The sequence below is a fragment of the Aythya ferina genome, assembly GCF_964211825.1.
Source record: "Aythya ferina genome assembly, contig: HAP1_SCAFFOLD_136, whole genome shotgun sequence".
Taxonomy (NCBI): domain Eukaryota; kingdom Metazoa; phylum Chordata; class Aves; order Anseriformes; family Anatidae; genus Aythya; species Aythya ferina.
Genome location: NW_028181389.1, coordinates 201769 through 225657, shown reverse-complemented (window position 1 = coordinate 225657; position 23889 = coordinate 201769). Strand labels below are relative to the sequence as shown.

Sequence of the window (23889 nt, the reverse complement as noted above, 5' to 3'; positions counted from 1 at the left end):
ACAAAAGCATTCATTATTACCTTTCTTGGAAGACACTGTCACAGTTCTCACCACTGTCCGGACATTTTCCTCTTCTGGAGCAGGAAAAATCATAGAATCAACGGGACGAAGAGAAGATCTTGAAGAACCTTCTGTTCAGAGCAACCAAAACATAAGGAAGTTTACCCAACGTAAAAAACTATCACAAAGAACAAAAAACTTTAAATGATTTGTTACTGTCAAAAATACAGCAAGCAGAGCATGTAAAGAAGAGAGGTGACTAATTTGCCTCTGGTTGCCCTTTGGACTCCCATTTAGAATACCAGCTGGCTGAGAATCAGGTTGCTTTATGCCCCCAGCTAAAAATGGAAGTCTGTCCCTCAAGCAGCTCCCAGTCACCATCACCTGCCGTGAACAGGATAAGAAAGTAGGCAATATTAACTCACCACCGTGTCTCTTATTTTTTTCCTTCATCTTCTGCCATTTGATTTCCTCAAGTGTTTTTATTCCAAAATTCAGATTGCCCTCTGAAAACAGGAAACAGTTCATGAGACAGGCTTAGAGGCACTCACTGAGGACCACAGGTCCTCAGGCTTCTTAGCGCTCAGGAACTTTCTGAAGTATTTCGAATAAAGCCTGTCAACACTCCTCACAAGTGAAAGAGCCATAGAACCAATGGCATTTTGCCCCTCCTTTCATCCTTCAGGGTTCAAAATGTAGTTTTAATTTTAATCCATTTACACAATATTAGATCCCTCTATCGTTAGATATGGCTTATCAACAGTGGTTGCAAGGCTGCACGTGCAGCCATTTAAACTCCATGCTGTGGCCCTGTTTTGTTCTCCAAAAGTAAAGAAAAGGAGTTCACCTTTCTGACCCAATGGGCACATGATGGTATTAATGGCAGAAATGAGATCATGGAAATAACCGACTCCATTCAGCACCCCTACATTTTGTTGTGTTTTTACACCACGCTGCTTTTGACTTAACTGTCAAGTTCTTCTGATTTATCCTACTAAGGTGCTGGCATACCTTGTTTAGTAGTAATAGAACTGCCTTTCCGAGTGGAAATCACCCGTAATCCATTTTTGCCTTCCGCAGCTGGATGCTGGACGGGAGTTTTAGTTTCTTCTCCTTCCTCAGAAAGTTGGTCTGAAGGGGAAAAATCGATTCAGTTATGCATAGACCAGGTTGGTCATGATTACGTAGCTCATGCAGTGACACTTCAGCCCATGGTTCATATAAAAAACTTTGTTGCTGTTTTGTTTTGTTTGTTTGTTTGTTTGTTTGTTTGTTTGTTTTTAAACAGCTACACTGACCTGATGAACTCCTAAGTAGAATACACTAGGACAAAACATCTAGGACTCTAGATTCTCTCTGCAGCTTTAACTACTACACAACACATTGCTCTTCAGACAGAAAAAAGAAATTTCCTTCCTAGTTTCACATAGAACTTTACACAAAAGACCAGCTAAAGCCAGGAGTGGTTCTAAGCTTTCCTCCAACGTTTCAGCTTCTGTCCACTGACTGCCAGACAAAGCCACCAGGGACCTGGCCAGACTGCCTGCCCTATCGCTAGTCAGACCTCAGGTCATCTGTGATTTATACACTCATTTACAGCACAGATTCCTTCCAAGAACCAAAGATTTAACACATTCATTTACAGCACAAATTCCTTCAAGAACCAAAGATTTAACACATTCATTTACAGCACAAATTCCTTCAAGAACCAAGGATTTAACACATTCATTTACAGCACAAATTCCTTCAAGAAACAAAGATTTACACAATCATTTACAGCACAAATTCCTTCCAAGAACCAAAACATGCTCACCATCATCATCTTCATCATCATCTGCAGCATTGATTAACACTGGAGGGTGTGTAGGGCTTGGGACATTTTCAGAGTTTTCCACTTTCGTCACCCCCTTAGCTGTGGAGAGGGATTTGACTGGACAGAAAGTTTGTTTTGCTGCAGTGACATCTGAGCCACTTTCAGATCATCGTCCGCGCACTCAGGCGGACTTGGCAGTGTAGCTAGAGGAAGAGGAGGATCATCGGTAATATGGCAGTTTAAAACTTTGACCACAATGCAAAGAGATGGTAGCAAAGGCAGATAACCCGCACAGACAACGAATTCAGCATCTCCTTTTGCCCATCCCATCACTGCTTACACCGTGAACAATGATTTCCCTTCCAACAACAACACATCTCCCTACCACCCAGCAAAAGCGGAAACAACAGGAAGCAAACTGCAAGGCAAACATCACACAAAGCAAAGAGAAGCTGAGCACGAAAGCAGAAAACAAACACCAGCAGTACACTCGGTGCAGTACACCTATGACTGCAGACCTTTTCCTGCCCTCACAAATGAACAGTTACCTGACGCCCCCTACAGGATTGGCACCCACTAAGTAATACTCAAAATTAATTCTTCAGCGCTTAAAGAAAAAGGACCTAAACTCACTCTTGCTTGGTGGTAAGAATTGTCCATCGATGTAACGTCCCTTTGCATGATGAAAAGCACAGTTGGCTTTCTGACAGCCTCCCGGCTGGTTCTCCCAGTAGCAAGGAATCTCACTGCGCTTTTTCTGAAGACAGAAAGAAAGAAAAGCTCGTGATAACATGCACCTGAGGCTTGCAAAGAGATGCACAGCTCCAGATCGTGACAGCTGTCACAACACAGTGCTGAAACAGCATTCCAAAGGTCAGTTTCTCAGTTAAGTGTAGTATTTCTGGGCATATTCACAAAGTTTGCATAAGCTGTAACCACTATGCACATTTAGTTTGGTCATCACTCAGTTTGAGAAGACAGGCACTCTCAGACATCACTTGAGGGTGGCTTAAACTAATACACCTAGGATTATACTAGGATTATTCAGAGGGAAAAAGAACATCTGAAATTGCCTAGGTTAACCCTGTCTAGAACTACTTCTTGGAGACTTAGTTCTGCTGCACCTTTAACTTTCCCCACTTCCTACCCCAGGCAGCTACAACAGCGTTATCTGAAGGACTGTGGGTCAGAAGACACCTGATAGTTCATTATCAAGCCTGCTCCCATGAGGATAGAACAGCCTGTTTATTACCCCCCTGCTCCAGCACGTTTTAGCAGTCTATTTAACAGCTATTCTGCATCTCTTGAGAAAACTGTCAGCATCTAATAAAAAAAAATAAACAAATATCTTGCTAAGACATACCTAAGGCATTGATTTTATTTCCCTCTGCTTCCTCCCACCCCCTCTCTTGGTAACAGAAACCAGTATGATTTTGAAGCAAACAAATCTATCCTGCAAAAGCGCAATCAGTACACCTACGGCACTGAAAAATGCTTTTGTGGATTTATTTTGAGAACACATTGTTAGGCACTCACGTCAATTTCCATGTGTCTGAATCGGCAGACATTCCTGAAACAACGACCCTCCTGCCACAGCTTGCAGACCGTCTCATTGCCCAGAGCAGCTTCGCAGTGGCGGTAGGCACATTTGTCTCCCTGGAACCAAAAGGAAACCAACAAGGAAAATAGAGTACAGCCTCAAAAATGGCCATGCTGCTGCCTAATGGTGCTACAACTGAATTCACAATCTATCTGGTTCTCAAGTTAACCAAAGACCAGTGTGCTTCCTCCTCCTAATCTACTCCTTCCTGAAAAAAGGGGAAAAAAAAAGCAAAGCAAAGGAAAGCCAGCCATACCTTGCTACAGGTAGAATAGAAATAGAAGTAGCAATCGTCTCCTTGTTTAGACATGCCGACGAGTTCTGCTAACAAGCTCGGGTTCTCTCCACAGGGACTTCCTCTGCTCTTGGAGAGAGCTGTCTTCACCCTTGCTTGGGCTGAAAGTCTTCTACTGGCTTGTGATCAGTGAAATCTTCTTTTTAAAAGTAACCCGAAAGAAAGTAACAAGTGAAAAATAATGAGGAACAAACATTTTTCCAGCTTTCTTCAGTTAATCAAATCAAGTTATCAGTCTCTCAAAGAGAGCAAAGCCTTGAAATCAGCTGTTACATGAACTAACTAAATATTAAAGTTCTGTAAAGCTGCCAGGAGCTTTGTCAGCAAGCGTTCTCTTCCACATCCTCAATAATATGACCTGGAGCACATCTGGAAGCCTGAAAACGGAGTCACTCCTTAAAAAAACACCTGATGATACATGCAAGTCAATAATCAACTATGGCTACAAATAACTTCTCTAGAACACAGTTAGGACGCATTAAACAGCACGTTCCAGGCCCTGTGGGTCTTCGATTTCACCTACCTGGACAACCTCAGCAAAGTTATCGATCTTCAAAGGCTTCCAGTTAACTGCTCCTGTAGGCCGAACCAAGACTGAATCCGTGAATTAATAATAAAGGGGTAGGAAGAATTTTCCTCCTCACTTTGCCAAGGGAACCTCTCATCCACAATTCAAACATAGGATGCGCTTTTAAACAGCTTATAACTAAGAGAGGAAGCAAGTCCATTTGAATGCTCTCTCAGACTGGATGCAGCCACGGTTAGTTAGCTCTTCAAAAAAATAAAAAACAAAAACCAAAACAAAACAAAAACAAAAAAAAAAACAGCGCATTTAGAGATGAACTCGTGATTCAAAGTGGCTGCAAAAATGAGGCTCCATCTTCCACAGCCGGACAATTTAACTTTTTTTTTCTTTTTTTTTTTTTTAATTTAAAATTCAGCATGTTCCAATCTCTGGTCTTCAAGATTTCTTCACCTATTAAGAAAACACAAAAACCTTTCCCCGTCTTTATTACCTGTACAGCAAAAAACATACCAGTGCATCTAAATCCACAGATGTGCATACGCATACACACATCTGTGTTTATACACACACGAGGAGGGAGTGAGAGAAAGTTAGCGAGAGCGACACTGAAAATCAGAATTTTTGCCTTTTCGACACAGAGAGCGCGTAAAAATTCTCTCATTTTGAGGGAACTAGAAAAAAATGGAGGCTCTGCAAAAGATTTTGATGAGTATGCCTTCGAGGCCGATGCTTTGTAACATGAGGGATCTGGGGGCCAGCACACAAATATGCATACGGATGTACATGCATACAGGATAAACATATCTATACACACAAGCGTGCACAGTAGATGTTGTATGATCTCCATATCGAGAACAACTCGTAGCCCTGATCAGACATGTAGAGTTGCAATCAATTAACAGCAGCAAGACAGCAGATCAAGGGTACAGCAAGCTTTGAGAGGCAGGGGAATGCTCACTTTGCCAGTGGCACGGCTGCATGATACCAAGGATTTTGAATTACTTTGATTTTTTGGAAGCAATTTGGTTTTTCTTTCTGCGCTGTAGCTGTGGTGGTTTTACCGTGCTGGGCAGCTAAACCCCACAACCGCTCTCTCACTCCCCCTCCTTTAGATGAGGAGGGGGAGAAGTAAAGCAAAGAACAACTCACGGGTTGAGATAAGGATAATTTAATTAAAGGGAAAAAATTATAATAATTAAATAAAGACTACCATGAACTAAACAATTTAACTAAGGGGAAATAAAAAGGGAAAGGGGAGGGGAAAAGGAAAAATAAAAAGAAGGGAGGAAAACAAACAAACAAAATAAATGAAGGCTATATGGAAGTGCAGAGGAAAGAAATTACTCTCTACTTCCCACAAATGAGCCATGATTGACCACGTCCTTGAAGCAAGGCCTCAACGCACGCAGCCGGTGTTCGAGAGGAGGACCGACGTTTTCCCAACGAGAGCCCACCCCTCCCCTCTTCTTCCTGTTTCCACCTTTTATTGCTGAGTGGGACATCACATGGTATGGAATATCCCTTTGATTGGTTTAGGTCAGCTGCCCTAGTGATGTTTCTCTCCTCACCTTTTTGCCCACCCCCTAGGAGGGTTAGAGAAAGGCCCAATGCTGTGCCACTGCTGCTCAGCAGTACACACAACACTGGTGTGATAACACTGCTGTTCCAGCTACAAGTACAGAGTACAGCACTGTATGGGCTGCTGCAGGGAAAGTAAACATTCCAGCCAGACCCAGTACAGTAGCAAATACCACAGGTTTGCCATCACGTGCTGTTCCCTAATCCATATATCCATCATCAGCCATTGCTGCAGGATCATGAAAGGTTAGAGAAGACGACTTAGGTCCAATTTAACAGCCAATGAGTTTTCGATGAGCAGAGCTGCAACAGATTTTATTTCGCCACAAGCATTTTTTTTTCTTTTTTTCTGATATGAAGTCAGAAATTTTGATTTTTTTTTTTTTAAAGACACTAAATGTCACAAAACCTGCAACCAGTTCAAATTAGAGTGATTCTGAATCCTTTCATTAAAACGCTGCACATTTCTGTGCAAATTATTTCTGACTCTTCTGGACAAAAGTGGATGAAATAGTTCTTACAAATTAATAATAAAAGGTTGGAAGCTTTTACTCACACAAACACTAGTGAATTTTCCAGGAAATATTGTTTTGGCAGGGAATTTTCCCAAATCTAAAATAAAGAGAGGAAAAGTTGGGTTCTCATATTAGTTACTGCTTTTGACTGCTGGACAAAGGGAATAAAAACAGTAGTTAAGTGCAAGGTTTCCTTCTCTTCTTTAGTATGGATAGGAATCGTCACTTCGGACCTTTAGCACCTTCAGAAACACACCCAGTGCCATGCAGGTTCCTCTGCAGCTACTTCTAACAATTACTGGTGCTCCTTAGCATGGAAGTTTGACTCAAAACACTCTCCAGATTTAGCTCTTTTGACTGCCCAAGGAGCTCATCATTTTGCTTGTTGCCTTCCATTTTCCTGAACACACCGGGAACGCTGTTCAGAATCTGAATGGATCTGGTCTAAGGAATGGGAAGAAAGCAAAACCAACGATACCTTGCAGTATTCCAAATTCCAAAAAAGCAGTCTCATTTTAAAAAGGACCTCAAAAGCTTTTTTTTTTTTTAAACTGACATCTGCCAACATAGCAATCCAAGCGCTAAACCAACTGAAGTTGCCCCTGAAAGCCTGAATAAAAATGAGTAACTCTGGTGCACTCAGCAGGTCTGTAATAGAAGTTGGTAAGGGTTTTAGATTTCTTTTTTTTTGCTCCAGGGTGCTGGTAAAATTTTTGCATTAAGAGATTTTGAACCTTTTGTACCAAAGAATTAGAGATGCGCTACAGTGCCAGTAGCTGGGGGTCTGGAAATACACACCAACAAGTGTCATAAGCTTTGCCTTTGCTGAAGGAAGATGAATAGTACAAAGAAAATCTGTCTAGTTTGTTTTACAGGCTTGTCTTTCTCAGTACGGAACAAACTGACCTCCCTGGTCTAACTTTGCAGTGCCTATTCTGCCTTTGTCCTGCAGAGAAGAGCAAGAAAGGAACAAATCTATTTTTGCACCCCAAAAACGCATTAGAGGAGGATTATCACACCCACCTAAGGGTACTTCCTTGTTTGTTTATAAAGCACAAAGCATTTCTCTTGGACAGTCTCTGTTGCTGGCCTCTTTTGTGCCTTCCATTTATAATAAAGATATTAAGATGCTTACCCCTTGCTTGTTTTTTTTTTTTATTTGTTTGTTTGTTTGTTTTTGTTTTTTTTAAAGAACAGTGGAAGTGGAGAGTCGGATGACAAGCAAGAACAAACACTAGAAACTCCTTGTTCTGCCCCTGCTTTTTAATCACCCAGCATCACCCCGGCTGCAAAACAGCCTCTGCTGATTTACCTGCTTGTTAAAGCACCCCACAGGCTGCAAGTGCGGTGTGCTAGGTGTCAAGTTATATTTAACGGTGCACACGTAACCATTCATCTTCCCACAGTCGAAGCACAGAACAGCCTCTTGCTAACACAACTCATCCCTGCTGCTGCAAGAAACCTCATGGCCTGCAGGAAAACCTCAAGCTAAGAGTTCCAAAGCAAAAGCAGAAAACGCATCATTTGTACTCTTTCTATTTGAGGGAATTCTAGCTGCTAAATGCTGCCTACATCTGAGGGCACGTTCTGAGGCTGCCGGGAAGGACACTCAACACCCACTGACAGCAGGAGTGCAAAGATGCCAGCCAAGAAGGCAAAGGTTAGAGCTGAACGCTGCCTCAGCTTCCTCCAGCAGCCAGCTGGGGGTCACCTTTCACCACGCTCTCTGAGACTCGGAGCCCCGAGTTACCGCAGCCGCCACGTACAGCTGCTCCTTGCTGGCCCAAACTATTTGAACAGTCTTCAGACTTCAGGGACCTGTTTTACGACAGCCTCAAGATCAAATTCATCTGTTCCTGAAGGCGCTGATCGTCCTGCTGTTTCTGTAGCTGTCAAAGAACAATCCTGAACTGAGGCACTCGTCTGATCAAACAGTGCTTCGGCACAGATTTGTCTTTAGCTTGACACATCAAGGTGAAGAGGAATCGATTCTTGCAAGCAACCTCTCAAGCAGGGATCTAATAAGGTGACCAAAACGACAGATCTGTTGTGCAGATCTGAGCACGTCACTCTGCAGGGAATCACTTTCAAGCCTAAGATGTTTCACCCATCTCCCTGCCCCAGAGCGACACAAGGAAAGCTCTTAAGCAATTGCTAGCCTCTCCTCAGTGCTCACGAGTCCCAAATCACTAATTTTACAATATATAAACCATGGCAGCTGGCACCTAGATGGCACACGGTGACACTGCACACGTTGGCAGTGCTGTCAGGAGCTGGAAAGTCAGGGGTGAGGGGGTTAAGGGAAAACCACACATCAGTTTAGCAACTTGGCTCCCGTAGGATACTTCCTACGGCAGGAGTTTTAGCAAAGTCCCTCCCTCAGAGGGACCTGCTGGCTAATTAAAACAGGACTTCTGCTGGAGCAGTCAGAAGGCAGCAGGGTATCAGGAGATATCCAGTGGGCATCACCGTCAGCCTGTGGCAGTTTGGGGTCCAGGTATCAGTGGTTATGCGTGGTTTTCTCTGCTTCACTTTCTCCAAAGCTGTGAAAAAATAGTTCTTTTACAGCACTGTACAGTCACATGTTACGGATGGAACCAGCTGCATCAACTTCCAGTACGACGGTGTTGGAAAAAGGTGCCTTTGGTGGTCAGGAGCACAACAGCTCTGGTGAGGTGTTATTTAAGTGTGTTCTTACATCTGAGTTTCCTCATAGCAGTATGTAGCTGAGGGGGTCCAGGTTTCCCAGGTAAGATTGATGTTTTTTCTCCTACCAAGCACCAGCTCAGTATACAAAGCTCTGTTAATAACACCCAAGCGTGTAGATGTTAAACTGAAACTGCTTTTAAACCTATTTGTTGTTACGAAAATAGCTTAATACACCATCTTCACAGGGTAAAAATTCACATGGAAGGACAAAAAAACCCAGAAGCGCTTCCTGAGCTTCAGTTTACCAACAGCACCATCGGATTTAGATCCTGGCCTGGCAGCCAGGATGCAGGGTCTGTAAGCATTGCTGCGATGTGCAAGTGCCAAGGCAGGTTTCTGGCCTGCCCTGAATAAAATACCTTTTTTTTTTAATACAAACAGCGTGCCAGGTACGCTGTAATGCCAATGTGCCAGCTCAATAGAGGATGTCAAACAACAGAGGCGTTTATCCTAATTTCTGGCATGAAAACACTTTTAACAGCATTCTTTTCATGAAGAAAACCCTCTCTATCTTCTCGAATGCTCCAGGATCTGCTGCACCTGCAGGAGCCGCGCTGGTACAACCCACATCTTTGCCAAATCTTTTCAATAATTGTGCTTTACCTCGGCAATGTTGAGGTCACTCCTCTTCCTCCTCCAGCTGAGCAAGCAGCTCGCTGGCTCTGCCACACCGCAGGTGCGGAAGCGAAAGCTGGGAACACAGGAGTCAAACTCTCAGTGCTCACAAAGCCACCAGGGCAGAGGGCTGACACAGAGGCACCCCGGATCCGCTCTCCCTCCCCGCTGCGAGGCTCGCAGCAGCCCCAACCCGAAGCACACACAATGCTTCGCATGGTGATGTCACCGCTGATTCTGAGTCCCCACGTGAGGATCTGCTTCACCACTCTCAACGTTGGTGTTGGTTTTTGATTTTTGTTTTTTTTTTTTTTCTTTTAAACATTCTCAGCTTATGGGAAACCATCAGGTAAACCACAGATCGCTAGGGAAGAAGGCCCACACGAGGGAAGTCCGTGCTTTTCTTCCAGGCAGTGGCACGTGCTTTAACACGCCGCGTTCGACAAAGCAGCTCTCCCCGTTTTGCTCAGTGGCAACAGGCACGACTGCAACGCACACAGGTGTAGGCAGCACCTGCAGGTCCCAAACCCTTAACCCGTTTTTAGAGAGCACCAATTTTTTAAGTAGTGCTTTTCCCTTAATCCATGACCCCTTCTTTCCTTTATTTCTATCGGGTGGCTCTCCTCCATTTTCCTCCTCAGTGTCTGAGCAGACACTGGGAATCGTTTCCGGAGGAAGGGCACGGCTGAAGCTCCTCCATCTACTCTCCGAGAAAAGAGAGTATGTTAAAGAATACATCTTTCCTTTCTTTTCCCTTTTTTAAATACAATTTCTGAAATCAATGCTGCGGCCTGGCAGCAAATACCTACGGGACTAAAGGTGATTCCTCATCCCCACTGTAACGTTGTAGTTAACCTCCCAACGAACCCATCTCCCCAGGAAGCGGCCATTTGAGATGGGAAGGGGCAGAGCAAGAGGAAGCTCTCCTTAGCCTAGCTCTTCCCCCAACACCACCTCGCCACCCAGCACCAAATTCAATTCACCTGCTCCGCCCGATCACTCGAACGGGCGTCCGACGCTGGCACACGCCGCAGCGGTGGTTCTGACGTGCCTTAAATCACCTCTCCGCAGAATATCTCGGGTCTGTACGCTCAAATAACGCAGTATTTGAGAAATAACGCCCAGAGCTCACACTCTGAGTGCAGCCCAACAGCACCGAAGCACCGGTAGGCTAAACATTCCAAACCTGGCAATAAGGCTGACCCAAGCAACAGCATGGAACCCTTCTGCACCTTCAGCGTGGACATCAGCATAAGGAAACACAGACCTCCTCGATCCAAATTTTAAGCGAGAAACGCAAAAGGTCACCCAACCGGCTTGTTTTCAGCAAGCTAAAGGAGAAATTAAGGCGACAACCGGGTGCATCCAGAGTTAGTCAGATCCTGAAGGCAGTTCCTTGGGGGAACGGAGGAGCAACGCGCCAGATGAGGGCTGCCTTACAGCGCACCCCTTAGAGGCACTGCTACGGAAGGAAGGCAGAAGGTTGGAACTCGAAAGAACTCGCAAGGCGCCCGTTAAGGGGGAAATCTTTCATTTTTTTCTCAGCAGAACCTCCCCTCTCCCTCCCCCCCCCCCCCAACCCCCCCATGAAGGCAGACCGGGGACTCTTTGCTTCCTTAGGGAGAGGGCAGGGACGGGGCAGGGTGGTGGGACAGATGGCCAGAGGTTCGGATGGACGGACAGACAGCCGGACAGAGGGCCCAGCAAGGCCTGACGAAGAGCTCAGGAGCGGGAGGGAAGGGCAGGGCGAGGGGAAAGGCAGAGAAGTACAAATCTCTTTTTCCTTGTGATAACTTTTCTTGACCAAAAAACACGATTGTGAATGAGGCAAAATGAAAGATGTAACATGGGGACGTGCGGATACTCACGATGATGCAGCCTTCTATCCGCATGTTCACCTGCTCATAGAGCCACACCTGGATCCTCGACCTCTGCAGAACGAAGGAGGAGAGTAAGTCGGGCCACAAACACTGAGCACTTTTGTTCTCTCATGTGTTCAGAAATACCTGCTAGCCACAGCCACGACAGCTCCCAAACGCTCCGAGGAGCAACTCTCAGGGGCAGTTCCAATGTGCAATCTGACATTTGAGCGTTATACCATCGGGTGAATACTACACGTTTGGTGAAGAACACGTTTCCAGTCACAAGGGAACACCCCTGCACGCCCGGCTACACGAGGGGGAAATGCCGGGCTCCTTGTGCCCACCAGCACACCGCACAGCTCTCCATCCCCCACAAACCCGTCCCGGGACACAGCCAGGAGCCGAAAACTCACCGAGGGGAATCCCCAGACCCTCCCCACTCCCCCCACACTCCCCAAATCCCCATCCCCGCCCCCTCCCCGCGGTACTCACGTTCTGCAGGTAGCGGAAGATGAGGTTCTGGGGCGCTGCGTTAAGGGCTCAGCACGGGGACGACAGTTCCGGGCTCGGGACAAGGCCCCAAACCCCACAGCGAGGCCTCAGGGCCCCGCGACAAGGCCTCAAGGCCCGGGCCGAGCCCCCTGAGGTCCGAGCCGCCCCCCACCCACCTCCCCGGCACCCCCCAGCCGCAGGAAGGATACGATGGGCTGCACCATCACCTTCTGCACCTTCTGGCCCTGCCCGCGGTACGCCATGGCTGCTGCCGCCTCGCCGCTCCCGCTCCCAGCACCGCAGGCAGAAGAGGCGAAGGCTGATGGTAGAACAGGGCTTCTTGGGGTGAAGGGAAAGCGAGGGCAGGTGGGCGCAGTCTCTGAGCTCTCCTCCTCCTGAGTTTGCTTTTTCTCCCCCATTTCTGAGCCGCCAGAAGTCCCCGTGAAGTCCTTCGGCACGATGAAGGCCTGCGTGAGCTCCAGCAGCAGTTTCGTCGGCGGAGGTTTTCCCTGGTGGGGCCGGGGCGTCACAGCACACACACACACACACACACAGAGACGCGTGGTTTTGTCCAAACATTAAGTATTTACAACAAATTCGACAAGCGCTTTTCCTCTGCCAGCAGCAAATGCCTGAGGGCCCCCACAGCTTCACAAATCATAGCGGGAAGTGCCTACCGTGCCGCGAAAAGTTCGGAAAATAATTCAAAATTGATCTGCTAGGGGAAAAAAAACGATGGCTGGTGGCAGGGTACACAATACACCCGAATCTCAGCTCTGTCCTCCGCAGGGTCAGTGCCCACGCCCAAGTGCGATGCTGATGGCACCCGAACATTTGCTGTAGCAGGCAGCAGAGCCAGCAGCTCAGGGGAGCAACTTTTAAAACCAAGAGGCACTTAAACAACCCTTCATCGACCCTGTGACTGCGGCAGAGTCCCGACTGCTCGCCCCGGAGTCCTCACACAGGCAAAAAGCACCAACCAAAGCCTGGGGGAACTTTGGTATAGCACAAGAGAAGGGAGTGGGGGTAGTGGAGCCGCATGGCAGAGCTGCTGCTTTTCACCATTTGATCCTCCCTGATAATTGAAAGGAAGGCTGGGTGGGCTGACCCCCACCCCCATTCCTGGCAGCAAGTTTGGTCCACAACACACTGGAACAACGATTCTGCTCCCTCCCACCCCTACAGCTTCATCATCTGACACGGGTACAGTCAAAACAATGGCATACACGAGTAAAAGTCAAGAGTTGACATAGTAACTCCAGGATTTGGCTATCAACTGTCCGAGAAATCAGAACACCGAAGCTTCACAATGTGCCCAACATCGAGTTGTGCCAAGGGCGGAGGAAGGAAGAAGCTTTACATTTAAGCCTTCAGAGCATCGCTCCATCAGAAGATCGATTTGCAGCCACCATGGCGTGCCAATGGAGATCTTTCTGTGCCAAAAGAAGTGCTTTGTCCTCTCGATATCGAAGGTAACCACCTATAGTTACAGAATGGATGCACAAGACCTTAACTCTGACCAGCAGGGAAATTTAGGACAACTGAGGGCAGATCCTGCCAATTTCTACCACTTCGGACTGTGCTTTAAGTCTCATTGCAAAGCCTCAGTTAGAAAAAGGATCACCTCGGGGTATCCAACAAGAAGAACAGTTTTAATTTTTTTTTTTTTTTTAATTATACCCTAGGACTACGCAGTTCAACTGTCAATCATCTCGGAGAGTTCAAGGAGGAGGTCATCCTCGTCCTTCCCTGGGTCTAAGTCGATTTCGGCTTCCAGTCTGCCTCCTGAGATTTCCCAAAGTAGCTTCTCAAAATCTTCATCCGCAGATAAGGGCACGTTCCCTGTGGAACTCAGCCAGCGTGTCCGTGCCTCTTCTGGCTGGGAAGAAGCTGAGGTCGAGGTCTCGAGATCCATCTCCATCTGCTCCTCAAATCTTTCCGGGCTTCCAAGACGCACTTCAGGTCTTGGGAGAGCAAGAAAGAACAATCAGGATATGCCATTTCTTAACGGGAAATCCTTTTCCTGCAAACCGGCTCTTAAAACTGTAGGCAAGCCCTCCTATGCTTCAATCTTACACAGGGATTGTTATCAATCAACCCAGGGCTACATTTAGAGCCCGATGTGTTACCAGGTACATTTTTCAGTCTGGGGGTTTATCTGTGAAGCCAGGGCACCTGGAGTTGAGGTGGCATTCTTGAGGACCAAAAGGCAGAGGACACTACTCATCATCTATCACCTCACGAGGAAGTAGAACTTCACCTCATCCTCGTTCAGGTATTCAGACAACCCAAGAAGTCACCGGAAAGCTGTGCTGACTTGCAGCATTTCAAGAAAGCCTAATTAAGCAATCCTGCTAGCTGCTAGAAAGTGGTTTCAGGTGACTTATTCCTTTGATGGATTTTGGCTTCAATTATCTCAGAACCCTCATTTTTTCCCACATGTGACAGAACTTATGTTTCCCTGGGGATATACACTGATTAAGAAAAAGAACAAGTTGGGGTTGTCACCTGTTTTGGGGATTTTCTTCAAGTCTGATGGCTGGGACGTGCTCCGGCACGTCTGAAACACCCTAGAAAGCAGCAAAACAGTATTTATGACACATGGGTAAAAGATTCCTTAATAGCTTTTTCCTCCACACTGCTTCTCCTCTGGCATTGCGGAGCCGTGGCCAAAATACAAAACCAAGGTGCTCCTGAAGAAAGTTCACATTCACCTGGAGGTTACTCACGATCTGGTGTCTTTTAAGAACATGGCATTAATGGACAAAATCCCCCACACCAGAGAAATCACAGCATCAGAGTACCGGTTAAAGAGTGCCATTCATCTCATAAATACAGAAGGGTTCTACAAGCATCCTGGAGACAGCTACTGGATTTCTAAGGAAACAGAAGGCCTGCAGAACGTTTGAGTTTTCCACCTTTTCAAATAGAGGAGGGTAGAAATTTAACAAGGGATCCATCGCTGCATTAGCCCCTGGCCTTACCATGGCTGCTTTTCTGGCTGGAGGTCCCATCATGTCAGCATCAAAGGCAGTCTGTAGTTCCACAGCTGCTATGGCAGACGGGTAACTCCCAGGTGCCTTACGTTTCAGTGCCTTCTTCTTGGGGAAAGTGACTTTCCCACGCGAAGGCTTCGCAGATGTCATAAAGTTGGCTAGAGTAAAAGGAAGAGAGAACTGATACAGTCTTGCTCTGCCTCAGGAAAAATCCAGGTTCTCTTAATCATTTCCACAGTCCTTCTACACACTTAAATGCATTTGGCCAGCACAATTACACCGCCATTGCCTGGATTCTCAGGAATCTTTTCCACATAGTAAACTCTGTCTACCAACAAGCCATACAAAGGAACAAAGAAACCGAAGAGCTACAGTAAATAATAATCCAGGACAAGGGAAACCTCAGACACATAGCAATCCTAAGTGCAAGCTAGGTTCACAAATATAGACAGCTTTTATATTTAAAGTCCCGCTCCCGCTAGGAAAGGAAAAAGCAGCAGTTATAGTAGGACAAGAGTGTATGCAACTCTTGTACCAGCTTCCTCTCCCTTGCAGTGATGTCCCACAGTTAAGTTGTTCTACAAAGTCCACATTTGTAGTGTCATTTTCTAGTCTCCCGTTCCTTACCTAACATCTGGCTGGCAGGAAAAGAAGCAAACTAAGAAAAAGAAAGTACACCCTTTGCTTCGTAGCACTGCGTGGCAAAATGCACCCAGCCAGAGTTACAGCATGAGAATTGTCATCTTCTGTCTGTATTTCAGAAGACAACCTAAGTAACTCTTAACCTTCAACACTTACTTTTAGCTTCCTGGCCCTGAAATTGAGCTGCCACTTTCCCTGCTGGTTCAGTATTAAAGAAGCCAGCAGTAGATTTGACAGCAGCTTCCTCCTGCCGAAGCTTCTCTTGTTGTTCTCTCTGTTGCCACTTCTCCCACCGTCTCTCTTCAAAGCTCTTCTCTGGACATTTACGAGTTCCACTCTGCTGAGTGGGCTAGAAGGAAAGAAAAGTAGTGCATGAGTAGGACAAAAAAAATAAATAAAATCCGTGGAGATTTCGTTAAGAAAATCTGATCAGCAATCCCTCCAAAATGGTCTTGATGTGGAACAGCATATTAATCTCGTTCAGGTTACTGTTGTTTTTTTTTTGTTTGTTTGTTTGTTTGTTTGTTTTCCCATAAAATTCTGCCTGTAACAAGAGCCATGCTTTACTATGGACGCAGTCTCACATATCTGCAATATCCACTATGGCAAGCTTCTTTAAACAGCTAGGGTGTTCTGCTGTACATCTATTTATCACATTCTTTTTAAGCAGCAGAAAGTCATACAAGTTCCCCTATACAGTATCCACTGACAGATTGATTTCCTTGAACACAGAACTCTGGCCTTCTGTATTAAATCCTTCATGTCTGACAGATCAAGTCAGTAAGAACAAAAAGAATTCCCTCCACGTTAACTGTGTAGATTTCAGCTGGTGCTAACAGGGTTTCTTTCTTGCTGTGGTATAAACAGACTGATTCCAAGTTTGAGGATTACAGAGTTGTCTGGAAATGCTGCTGGCGATAGGATTTAGACTGCACTGCAGCTCCTACCAGCTGCTGAAGGGTAAGAACACACTCAAGAGGGTGGCACACGGTGAGTAACAAAACTTGTCAGAATTATCAGAAATTGTACGAATGTATGTGTGTCTTCACAGAGGACTCACCTGTACATCAGGTCCAGAGGAAAGTTTAGGAAAAGGCCGGTTCAATTCCACTGCCTTCTTTTCTTCTTTTTCAGGTGCTTTAAAAAAAGACAAAAAAAAGTGTTGTCAACGGCAGAAATAAAGAAAGCTGGGTACTTGTTTCCTTTGTGCATTTATTTCCTTGTGTCCCATGAGAGAGAGAGAGAAAGGCTACAATGTGCAAGCCATTCAGCATTTATCCATGAAGCAGATCCTGAGCAAACTGAACTTGCTCAATATGGGAAGCACCTCACTGGGGCAGGCATTAAAGCATCTTATTACCTGTTAGTTTTGTGCTCCATAAAGATTTCTGCTCTGCTGGGGCAGGTCCGGGTTGTGCTGAGGGAGCTGGCACATCTCCTTCACTCTGCTGCATCCGCAGAGCTTTCTCACGCTTTATTTCTTCCAAGGTTTTAACACGCACTTCTCCTTCTGGCTTGACTTTTCCTGCCGGCTCCTTCGCCTGCCCTTTGCTGGGCCCGGACAGAGCGAGCTGCTTCTTGGACTCACCCTGAATTTTGCTCTTGCTATGGCATTCTCCTGCTTTTTTCTTCTCTTCTACCAAGCGATTATTCTTTTTTTCAGACAAGGCTTCAGAGAAAGTTTGCATGCGACCTGCACGAGCAGCTCTTGCCCCTGCGCTGGAATCTTCAGTTTTACCGTGCCCTTCAGCCTCGGCTTTGGCTTGAGGTTCGCGTCTCTGAAGAGCTTTCTCACGACGGATTTCCTCCAGTGTTTTCACATGGATCTCTCCCATCGGCTTAGCAGCCTTCCCTGTCATCATCAAGAAATGAGGAGAAGCACCAACATTTAAAGAGAGTCCAGCAATATTTTAAGTCTCCAAAATTTGTCAGAGCACTAAGGAAAACTCATCTTGAGCGTTCCCAATAATGCATCTTAGAACAATATCCTTAGAACAACATTCTCCTCCTCCTCTGAGCCACTTGTATTTTGAAGACCAGCCCTATCCAGAGAGAACTGCTACACAGAAATGCTGCTTTACTTTATTACTTTTTCAGACTGCATTTCAAATTCCTGCTCCTGGCAGTGGTTCTATTCTAATTGTACGTAACGGTTCACAGAAGCAGCTAAAAACCTCGACAAGGCACAAGTAGAAAATAAACACACACCTAGAGCCAGAGTTCTGATAGTGGCTGTCAGAAGAGCTTCAGCACTCAACCAAGAGGCGTCAGTTCTTTGTTTTCGTTTAAATTAGTTTGTAGGGATGTATGAAAGCAGTCCAAGTTCGTGGAAAGGACGGAGGAGAAAGCATATTTAAGATCTAGCTGTTACCTCTCTCAGTACTGGTCTGTTTAGGAGGTAATCCCAGCCTGTCCTTCAGAGACTTGGGAACTCGAACTGCAAAACAGAAAAAGAACGAATTAGGGAGGCTGCATAATGTCAACTTCAGGTTCACATTTCAAAACAAGACAGGAAAGGTAGCTTTGAATCCCAGTGATTACGACCTCAGCCAACATGCAAAAAGAAACATCACTGGAAAAGGACAAACAGAAAGACTAAATACGAAACCCAGGAATCCAATCCAGATGCCCGTTTAGTACCTGTCTCTCTCTTGGGTGCTTTGTCAGCATTTCCCGGAGCCTCTACCTTCTTCCCCAGCCTTTCAGCAAGGCTGCGCTTCACTGGAAGGCTGCCTACATCATCTTCAGAGAAAACAAGGAATATTGTAAGAACTTTTCTTTGCAGGAAGGTTTGAGAACAGTCAACAATAAGCTTCTCTTTTTCAAGCATATTTTCATAGAATTGCCTTTCAGCTGCTAAATGATTTTTTTTTTTTTTTTTCCATTTCTGCCGTCAACACAGATCTCCACTGCAATGTATTTTCCTTTCATACATCACAAATACTCTTTAATGCAGTCATATATAGAAGGCAGCACCTACGTAACAGCTCGTAAAAAGTTCTCACCCGCGGAGGCTTTCCGTTTTCCTTGTCTATCAGCAAGATCTACTCGAACCACAGGTTCCTCCCCTAAAACAAAAGGGAATTTTTTTTTCTATTTCACAGAAACCAGTAGCCAACAGAAATATTATCCTGTTAGCCCATGTCCAAAAAACCCTAGTCAGACACTGTTTTGACAGCTAGACCACACAAACTCATATTTTAACTATAATTAACATGGAAAAAAAATATTAATAGTCTCAGTGCTTGCTTCAAATTCCAGCTGAGATAGTAGAGAGTGAATCTGAGTCTGCTTGACACCTATACTTTGTGCAGAACAAAGCTGCATAAGCAAGCAGAATATTCTTAGGTGCAAATGCTGAGAAATATTCCTTTCTAAGGTGAATGTCTACGAGTAAAAGTACTTCCACACTTTTTTCCCTTTAAAAGGCATTTGCACAGCTCTAAACAATTTATACACAAACACCTGTCATACTGTGTCCACACCTGCCACTGTACGCCTCTTTAATGCTTCAGAAATTGCTTCTTATATAGCACTGGCTTCTACAGCTCGCTCTTCTCGTTACTCTTCTGTTTTTCAGTTACCCCCCTATTGGCATACTGACACTTTTTTTTTTCTCCTGCCACTGCACTTAACCTGAGCACCAAATCTTTCCAGTACAACCAGGGACTTTAAGCATAAAAGCACGTTTTGAACAGAAGGCAGCACCAGAAGGCTAACATGGGTGAATTGTTTTAATTATTGCTTAACCCTCCAGTTTAGGAGTAATGAAATCAAAACAAAAGCATTCATTATTACCTTTCTTGGAAGACACTGTCACAGTTCTCACCACTGTCCGGACATTTTCCTCTTCTGGAGCAGGAAAAATCATAGAATCAACGGGACGAAGAGAAGATCTTGAAGAACCTTCTGTTCAGAGCAACCAAAACATAAGGAAGTTTACCCAACGTAAAAAACTATCACAAAGAACAAAAAACTTTAAATGATTTGTTACTGTCAAAAATACAGCAAGCAGAGCATGTAAAGAAGAGAGGTGACTAATTTGCCTCTGGTTGCCCTTTGGACTCCCATTTAGAATACCAGCTGGCTGAGAATCAGGTTGCTTTATGCCCCCAGCTAAAAATGGAAGTCTGTCCCTCAAGCAGCTCCCAGTCACCATCACCTGCCGTGAACAGGATAAGAAAGTAGGCAATATTAACTCACCACCGTGTCTCTTATTTTTTTCCTTCATCTTCTGCCATTTGATTTCCTCAAGTGTTTTTATTCCAAAATTCAGATTGCCCTCTGAAAACAGGAAACAGTTCATGAGACAGGCTTAGAGGCACTCACTGAGGACCACAGGTCCTCAGGCTTCTTAGCGCTCAGGAACTTTCTGAAGTATTTCGAATAAAGCCTGTCAACACTCCTCACAAGTGAAAGAGCCATAGAACCAATGGCATTTTGCCCCTCCTTTCATCCTTCAGGGTTCAAAATGTAGTTTTAATTTTAATCCATTTACACAATATTAGATCCCTCTATCGTTAGATATGGCTTATCAACAGTGGTTGCAAGGCTGCACGTGCAGCCATTTAAACTCCATGCTGTGGCCCTGTTTTGTTCTCCAAAAGTAAAGAAAAGGAGTTCACCTTTCTGACCCAATGGGCACATGATGGTATTAATGGCAGAAATGAGATCATGGAAATAACCGACTCCATTCAGCACCCCTACATTTTGTTGTGTTTTTACACCACGCTGCTTTTGACTTAACTGTCAAGTTCTTCTGATTTATCCTACTAAGGTGCTGGCATACCTTGTTTAGTAGTAATAGAACTGCCTTTCCGAGTGGAAATCACCCGTAATCCATTTTTGCCTTCCGCAGCTGGATGCTGGACGGGAGTTTTAGTTTCTTCTCCTTCCTCAGAAAGTTGGTCTGAAGGGGAAAAATCGATTCAGTTATGCATAGACCAGGTTGGTCATGATTACGTAGCTCATGCAGTGACACTTCAGCCCATGGTTCATATAAAAAACTTTGTTGCTGTTTTGTTTTGTTTGTTTGTTTGTTTGTTTGTTTGTTTGTTTTTAAACAGCTACACTGACCTGATGAACTCCTAAGTAGAATACACTAGGACAAAACATCTAGGACTCTAGATTCTCTCTGCAGCTTTAACTACTACACAACACATTGCTCTTCAGACAGAAAAAAGAAATTTCCTTCCTAGTTTCACATAGAACTTTACACAAAAGACCAGCTAAAGCCAGGAGTGGTTCTAAGCTTTCCTCCAACGTTTCAGCTTCTGTCCACTGACTGCCAGACAAAGCCACCAGGGACCTGGCCAGACTGCCTGCCCTATCGCTAGTCAGACCTCAGGTCATCTGTGATTTATACACTCATTTACAGCACAGATTCCTTCCAAGAACCAAAGATTTAACACATTCATTTACAGCACAAATTCCTTCCAAGAACCAAAACATGCTCACCATCATCATCTTCATCATCATCTGCAGCATTGATTACAACTGGAGGGTGTGTAGGGCTTGGGACATTTTCAGAGTTTTCCACTTTCGTCACCCCCTTAGCTGTGGAGAGGGATTTGACTGGACAGAAAGTTTGTTTTGCTGCAGTGACATCTGAGCCACTTTCAGATCATCGTCCGCGCACTCAGGCGGACTTGGCAGTGTAGCTAGAGGAAGAGGAGGATCATCGGTAATATGGCAGTTTAAAACTTTGACCACAATGCAAAGAGATGGTAGCAAAGGCAGATAACCCGCACAGACAACGAATTCAGCATCTCCTTTTGCCCATCCCATCACTGCTTACACCGTGAACAATGATTTCCCTTCCAACAACAACACATCTCCCTACCACCCAGCAAAAGCGGAAACAACAGGAAGCAAACTGCAAGGCAAACATCACACAAAGCAAAGAGAAGCTGAGCACGAAAGCAGAAAACAAACACCAGCAGTACACTCGGTGCAGTACACCTATGACTGCAGACCTTTTCCTGCCCTCACAAATGAACAGTTACCTGACGCCCCCTACAGGATTGGCACCCACTAAGTAATACTCAAAATTAATTCTTCAGCGCTTAAAGAAAAAGGACCTAAACTCACTCTTGCTTGGTGGTAAGAATTGTCCATCGATGTAACGTCCCTTTGCATGATGAAAAGCACAGTTGGCTTTCTGACAGCCTCCCGGCTGGTTCTCCCAGTAGCAAGGAATCTCACTGCGCTTTTTCTGAAGACAGAAAGAAAGAAAAGCTCGTGATAACATGCACCTGAGGCTTGCAAAGAGATGCACAGCTCCAGATCGTGACAGCTGTCACAACACAGTGCTGAAACAGCATTCCAAAGGTCAGTTTCTCAGTTAAGTGTAGTATTTCTGGGCATATTCACAAAGTTTGCATAAGCTGTAACCACTATGCACATTTAGTTTGGTCATCACTCAGTTTGAGAAGACAGGCACTCTCAGACATCACTTGAGGGTGGCTTAAACTAATACACCTAGGATTATACTAGGATTATTCAGAGGGAAAAAGAACATCTGAAATTGCCTAGGTTAACCCTGTCTAGAACTACTTCTTGGAGACTTAGTTCTGCTGCACCTTTAACTTTCCCCACTTCCTACCCCAGGCAGCTACAACAGCGTTATCTGAAGGACTGTGGGTCAGAAGACACCTGATAGTTCATTATCAAGCCTGCTCCCATGAGGATAGAACAGCCTGTTTATTACCCCCCTGCTCCAGCACGTTTTAGCAGTCTATTTAACAGCTATTCTGCATCTCTTGAGAAAACTGTCAGCATCTAATAAAAAAAAATAAACAAATATCTTGCTAAGACATACCTAAGGCATTGATTTTATTTCCCTCTGCTTCCTCCCACCCCCTCTCTTGGTAACAGAAACCAGTATGATTTTGAAGCAAACAAATCTATCCTGCAAAAGCGCAATCAGTACACCTACGGCACTGAAAAATGCTTTTGTGGATTTATTTTGAGAACACATTGTTAGGCACTCACGTCAATTTCCATGTGTCTGAATCGGCAGACATTCCTGAAACAACGACCCTCCTGCCACAGCTTGCAGACCGTCTCATTGCCCAGAGCAGCTTCGCAGTGGCGGTAGGCACATTTGTCTCCCTGGAACCAAAAGGAAACCAACAAGGAAAATAGAGTACAGCCTCAAAAATGGCCATGCTGCTGCCTAATGGTGCTACAACTGAATTCACAATCTATCTGGTTCTCAAGTTAACCAAAGACCAGTGTGCTTCCTCCTCCTAATCTACTCCTTCCTGAAAAAAAGGGGGAAAAAAAGCAAAGCAAAGGAAAGCCAGCCATACCTTGCTACAGGTAGAATAGAAATAGAAGTAGCAATCGTCTCCTTGTTTAGACATGCCGACGAGTTCTGCTAACAAGCTCGGGTTCTCTCCACAGGGACTTCCTCTGCTCTTGGAGAGAGCTGTCTTCACCCTTGCTTGGGCTGAAAGTCTTCTACTGGCTTGTGATCAGTGAAATCTTCTTTTTAAAAGTAACCCGAAAGAAAGTAACAAGTGAAAAATAATGAGGAACAAACATTTTTCCAGCTTTCTTCAGTTAATCAAATCAAGTTATCAGTCTCTCAAAGAGAGCAAAGCCTTGAAATCAGCTGTTACATGAACTAACTAAATATTAAAGTTCTGTAAAGCTGCCAGGAGCTTTGTCAGCAAGCGTTCTCTTCCACATCCTCAATAATATGACCTGGAGCACATCTGGAAGCCTGAAAACGGAGTCACTCCTTAAAAAACCACCTGATGATACATGCAAGTCAATAATCAACTATGGCTACAAATAACTTCTCTAGAACACAGTTAGGACGCATTAAACAGCACGTTCCAGGCCCTGTGGGTCTTCGATTTCACCTACCTGGACAACCTCAGCAAAGTTATCGATCTTCAAAGGCTTCCAGTTAACTGCTCCTGTAGGCCGAACCAAGACTGAATCCGTGAATTAATAATAAAGGGGTAGGAAGAATTTTCCTCCTCACTTTGCCAAGGGAACCTCTCATCCACAATTCAAACATAGGATGCGCTTTTAAACAGCTTATAACTAAGAGAGGAAGCAAGTCCATTTGAATGCTCTCTCAGACTGGATGCAGCCACGGTTAGTTAGCTCTTCAAAAAAATAAAAAACAAAAACCAAAACAAAACAAAAACAAAAAAAAAAAACAGCGCATTTAGAGATGAACTCGTGATTCAAAGTGGCTGCAAAAATGAGGCTCCATCTTCCACAGCCGG

The 23889-nt window shown here is 45.0% G+C and overlaps 1 protein-coding gene and 1 pseudogene across 2 annotated transcripts; both read right to left on the bottom strand.

Annotated features, from left to right (window-relative positions):
* Positions 1–472: 472 nt before the first annotated feature.
* On the bottom strand, positions 473–7694 carry LOC311428768 (zinc finger CCCH domain-containing protein 11A-like). The gene is made up of 8 exons (XM_084540058.1): positions 7640–7694; positions 4232–4284; positions 3670–3844; positions 3350–3469; positions 2447–2570; positions 1814–2016; positions 1012–1131; positions 473–506 (listed from the first exon to the last, which is right to left on the bottom strand). Exons 3-6 carry the CDS (start codon positions 3721–3723, stop codon positions 1901–1903), a joined length of 414 nt encoding a protein of 137 aa, XP_084396184.1. The 5' UTR covers positions 3724–3844; positions 4232–4284; positions 7640–7694; the 3' UTR covers positions 473–506; positions 1012–1131; positions 1814–1900.
* Positions 6657–23571, bottom strand: LOC311428762 (zinc finger CCCH domain-containing protein 11A-like; annotated as a pseudogene). Its single transcript has 17 exons — positions 23519–23571; positions 22957–23131; positions 22637–22756; positions 21734–21857; positions 21101–21303; positions 20433–20552; positions 19869–19927; positions 18284–18386; positions 18015–18080; positions 17004–17495; positions 16704–16780; positions 15800–15992; positions 14990–15159; positions 14514–14575; positions 12193–13969; positions 11520–11582; positions 6657–6771 (listed from the first exon to the last, which is right to left on the bottom strand). The product of its transcript is annotated as a zinc finger CCCH domain-containing protein 11A-like (transcript).
* Positions 23572–23889: the final 318 nt, after the last annotated feature.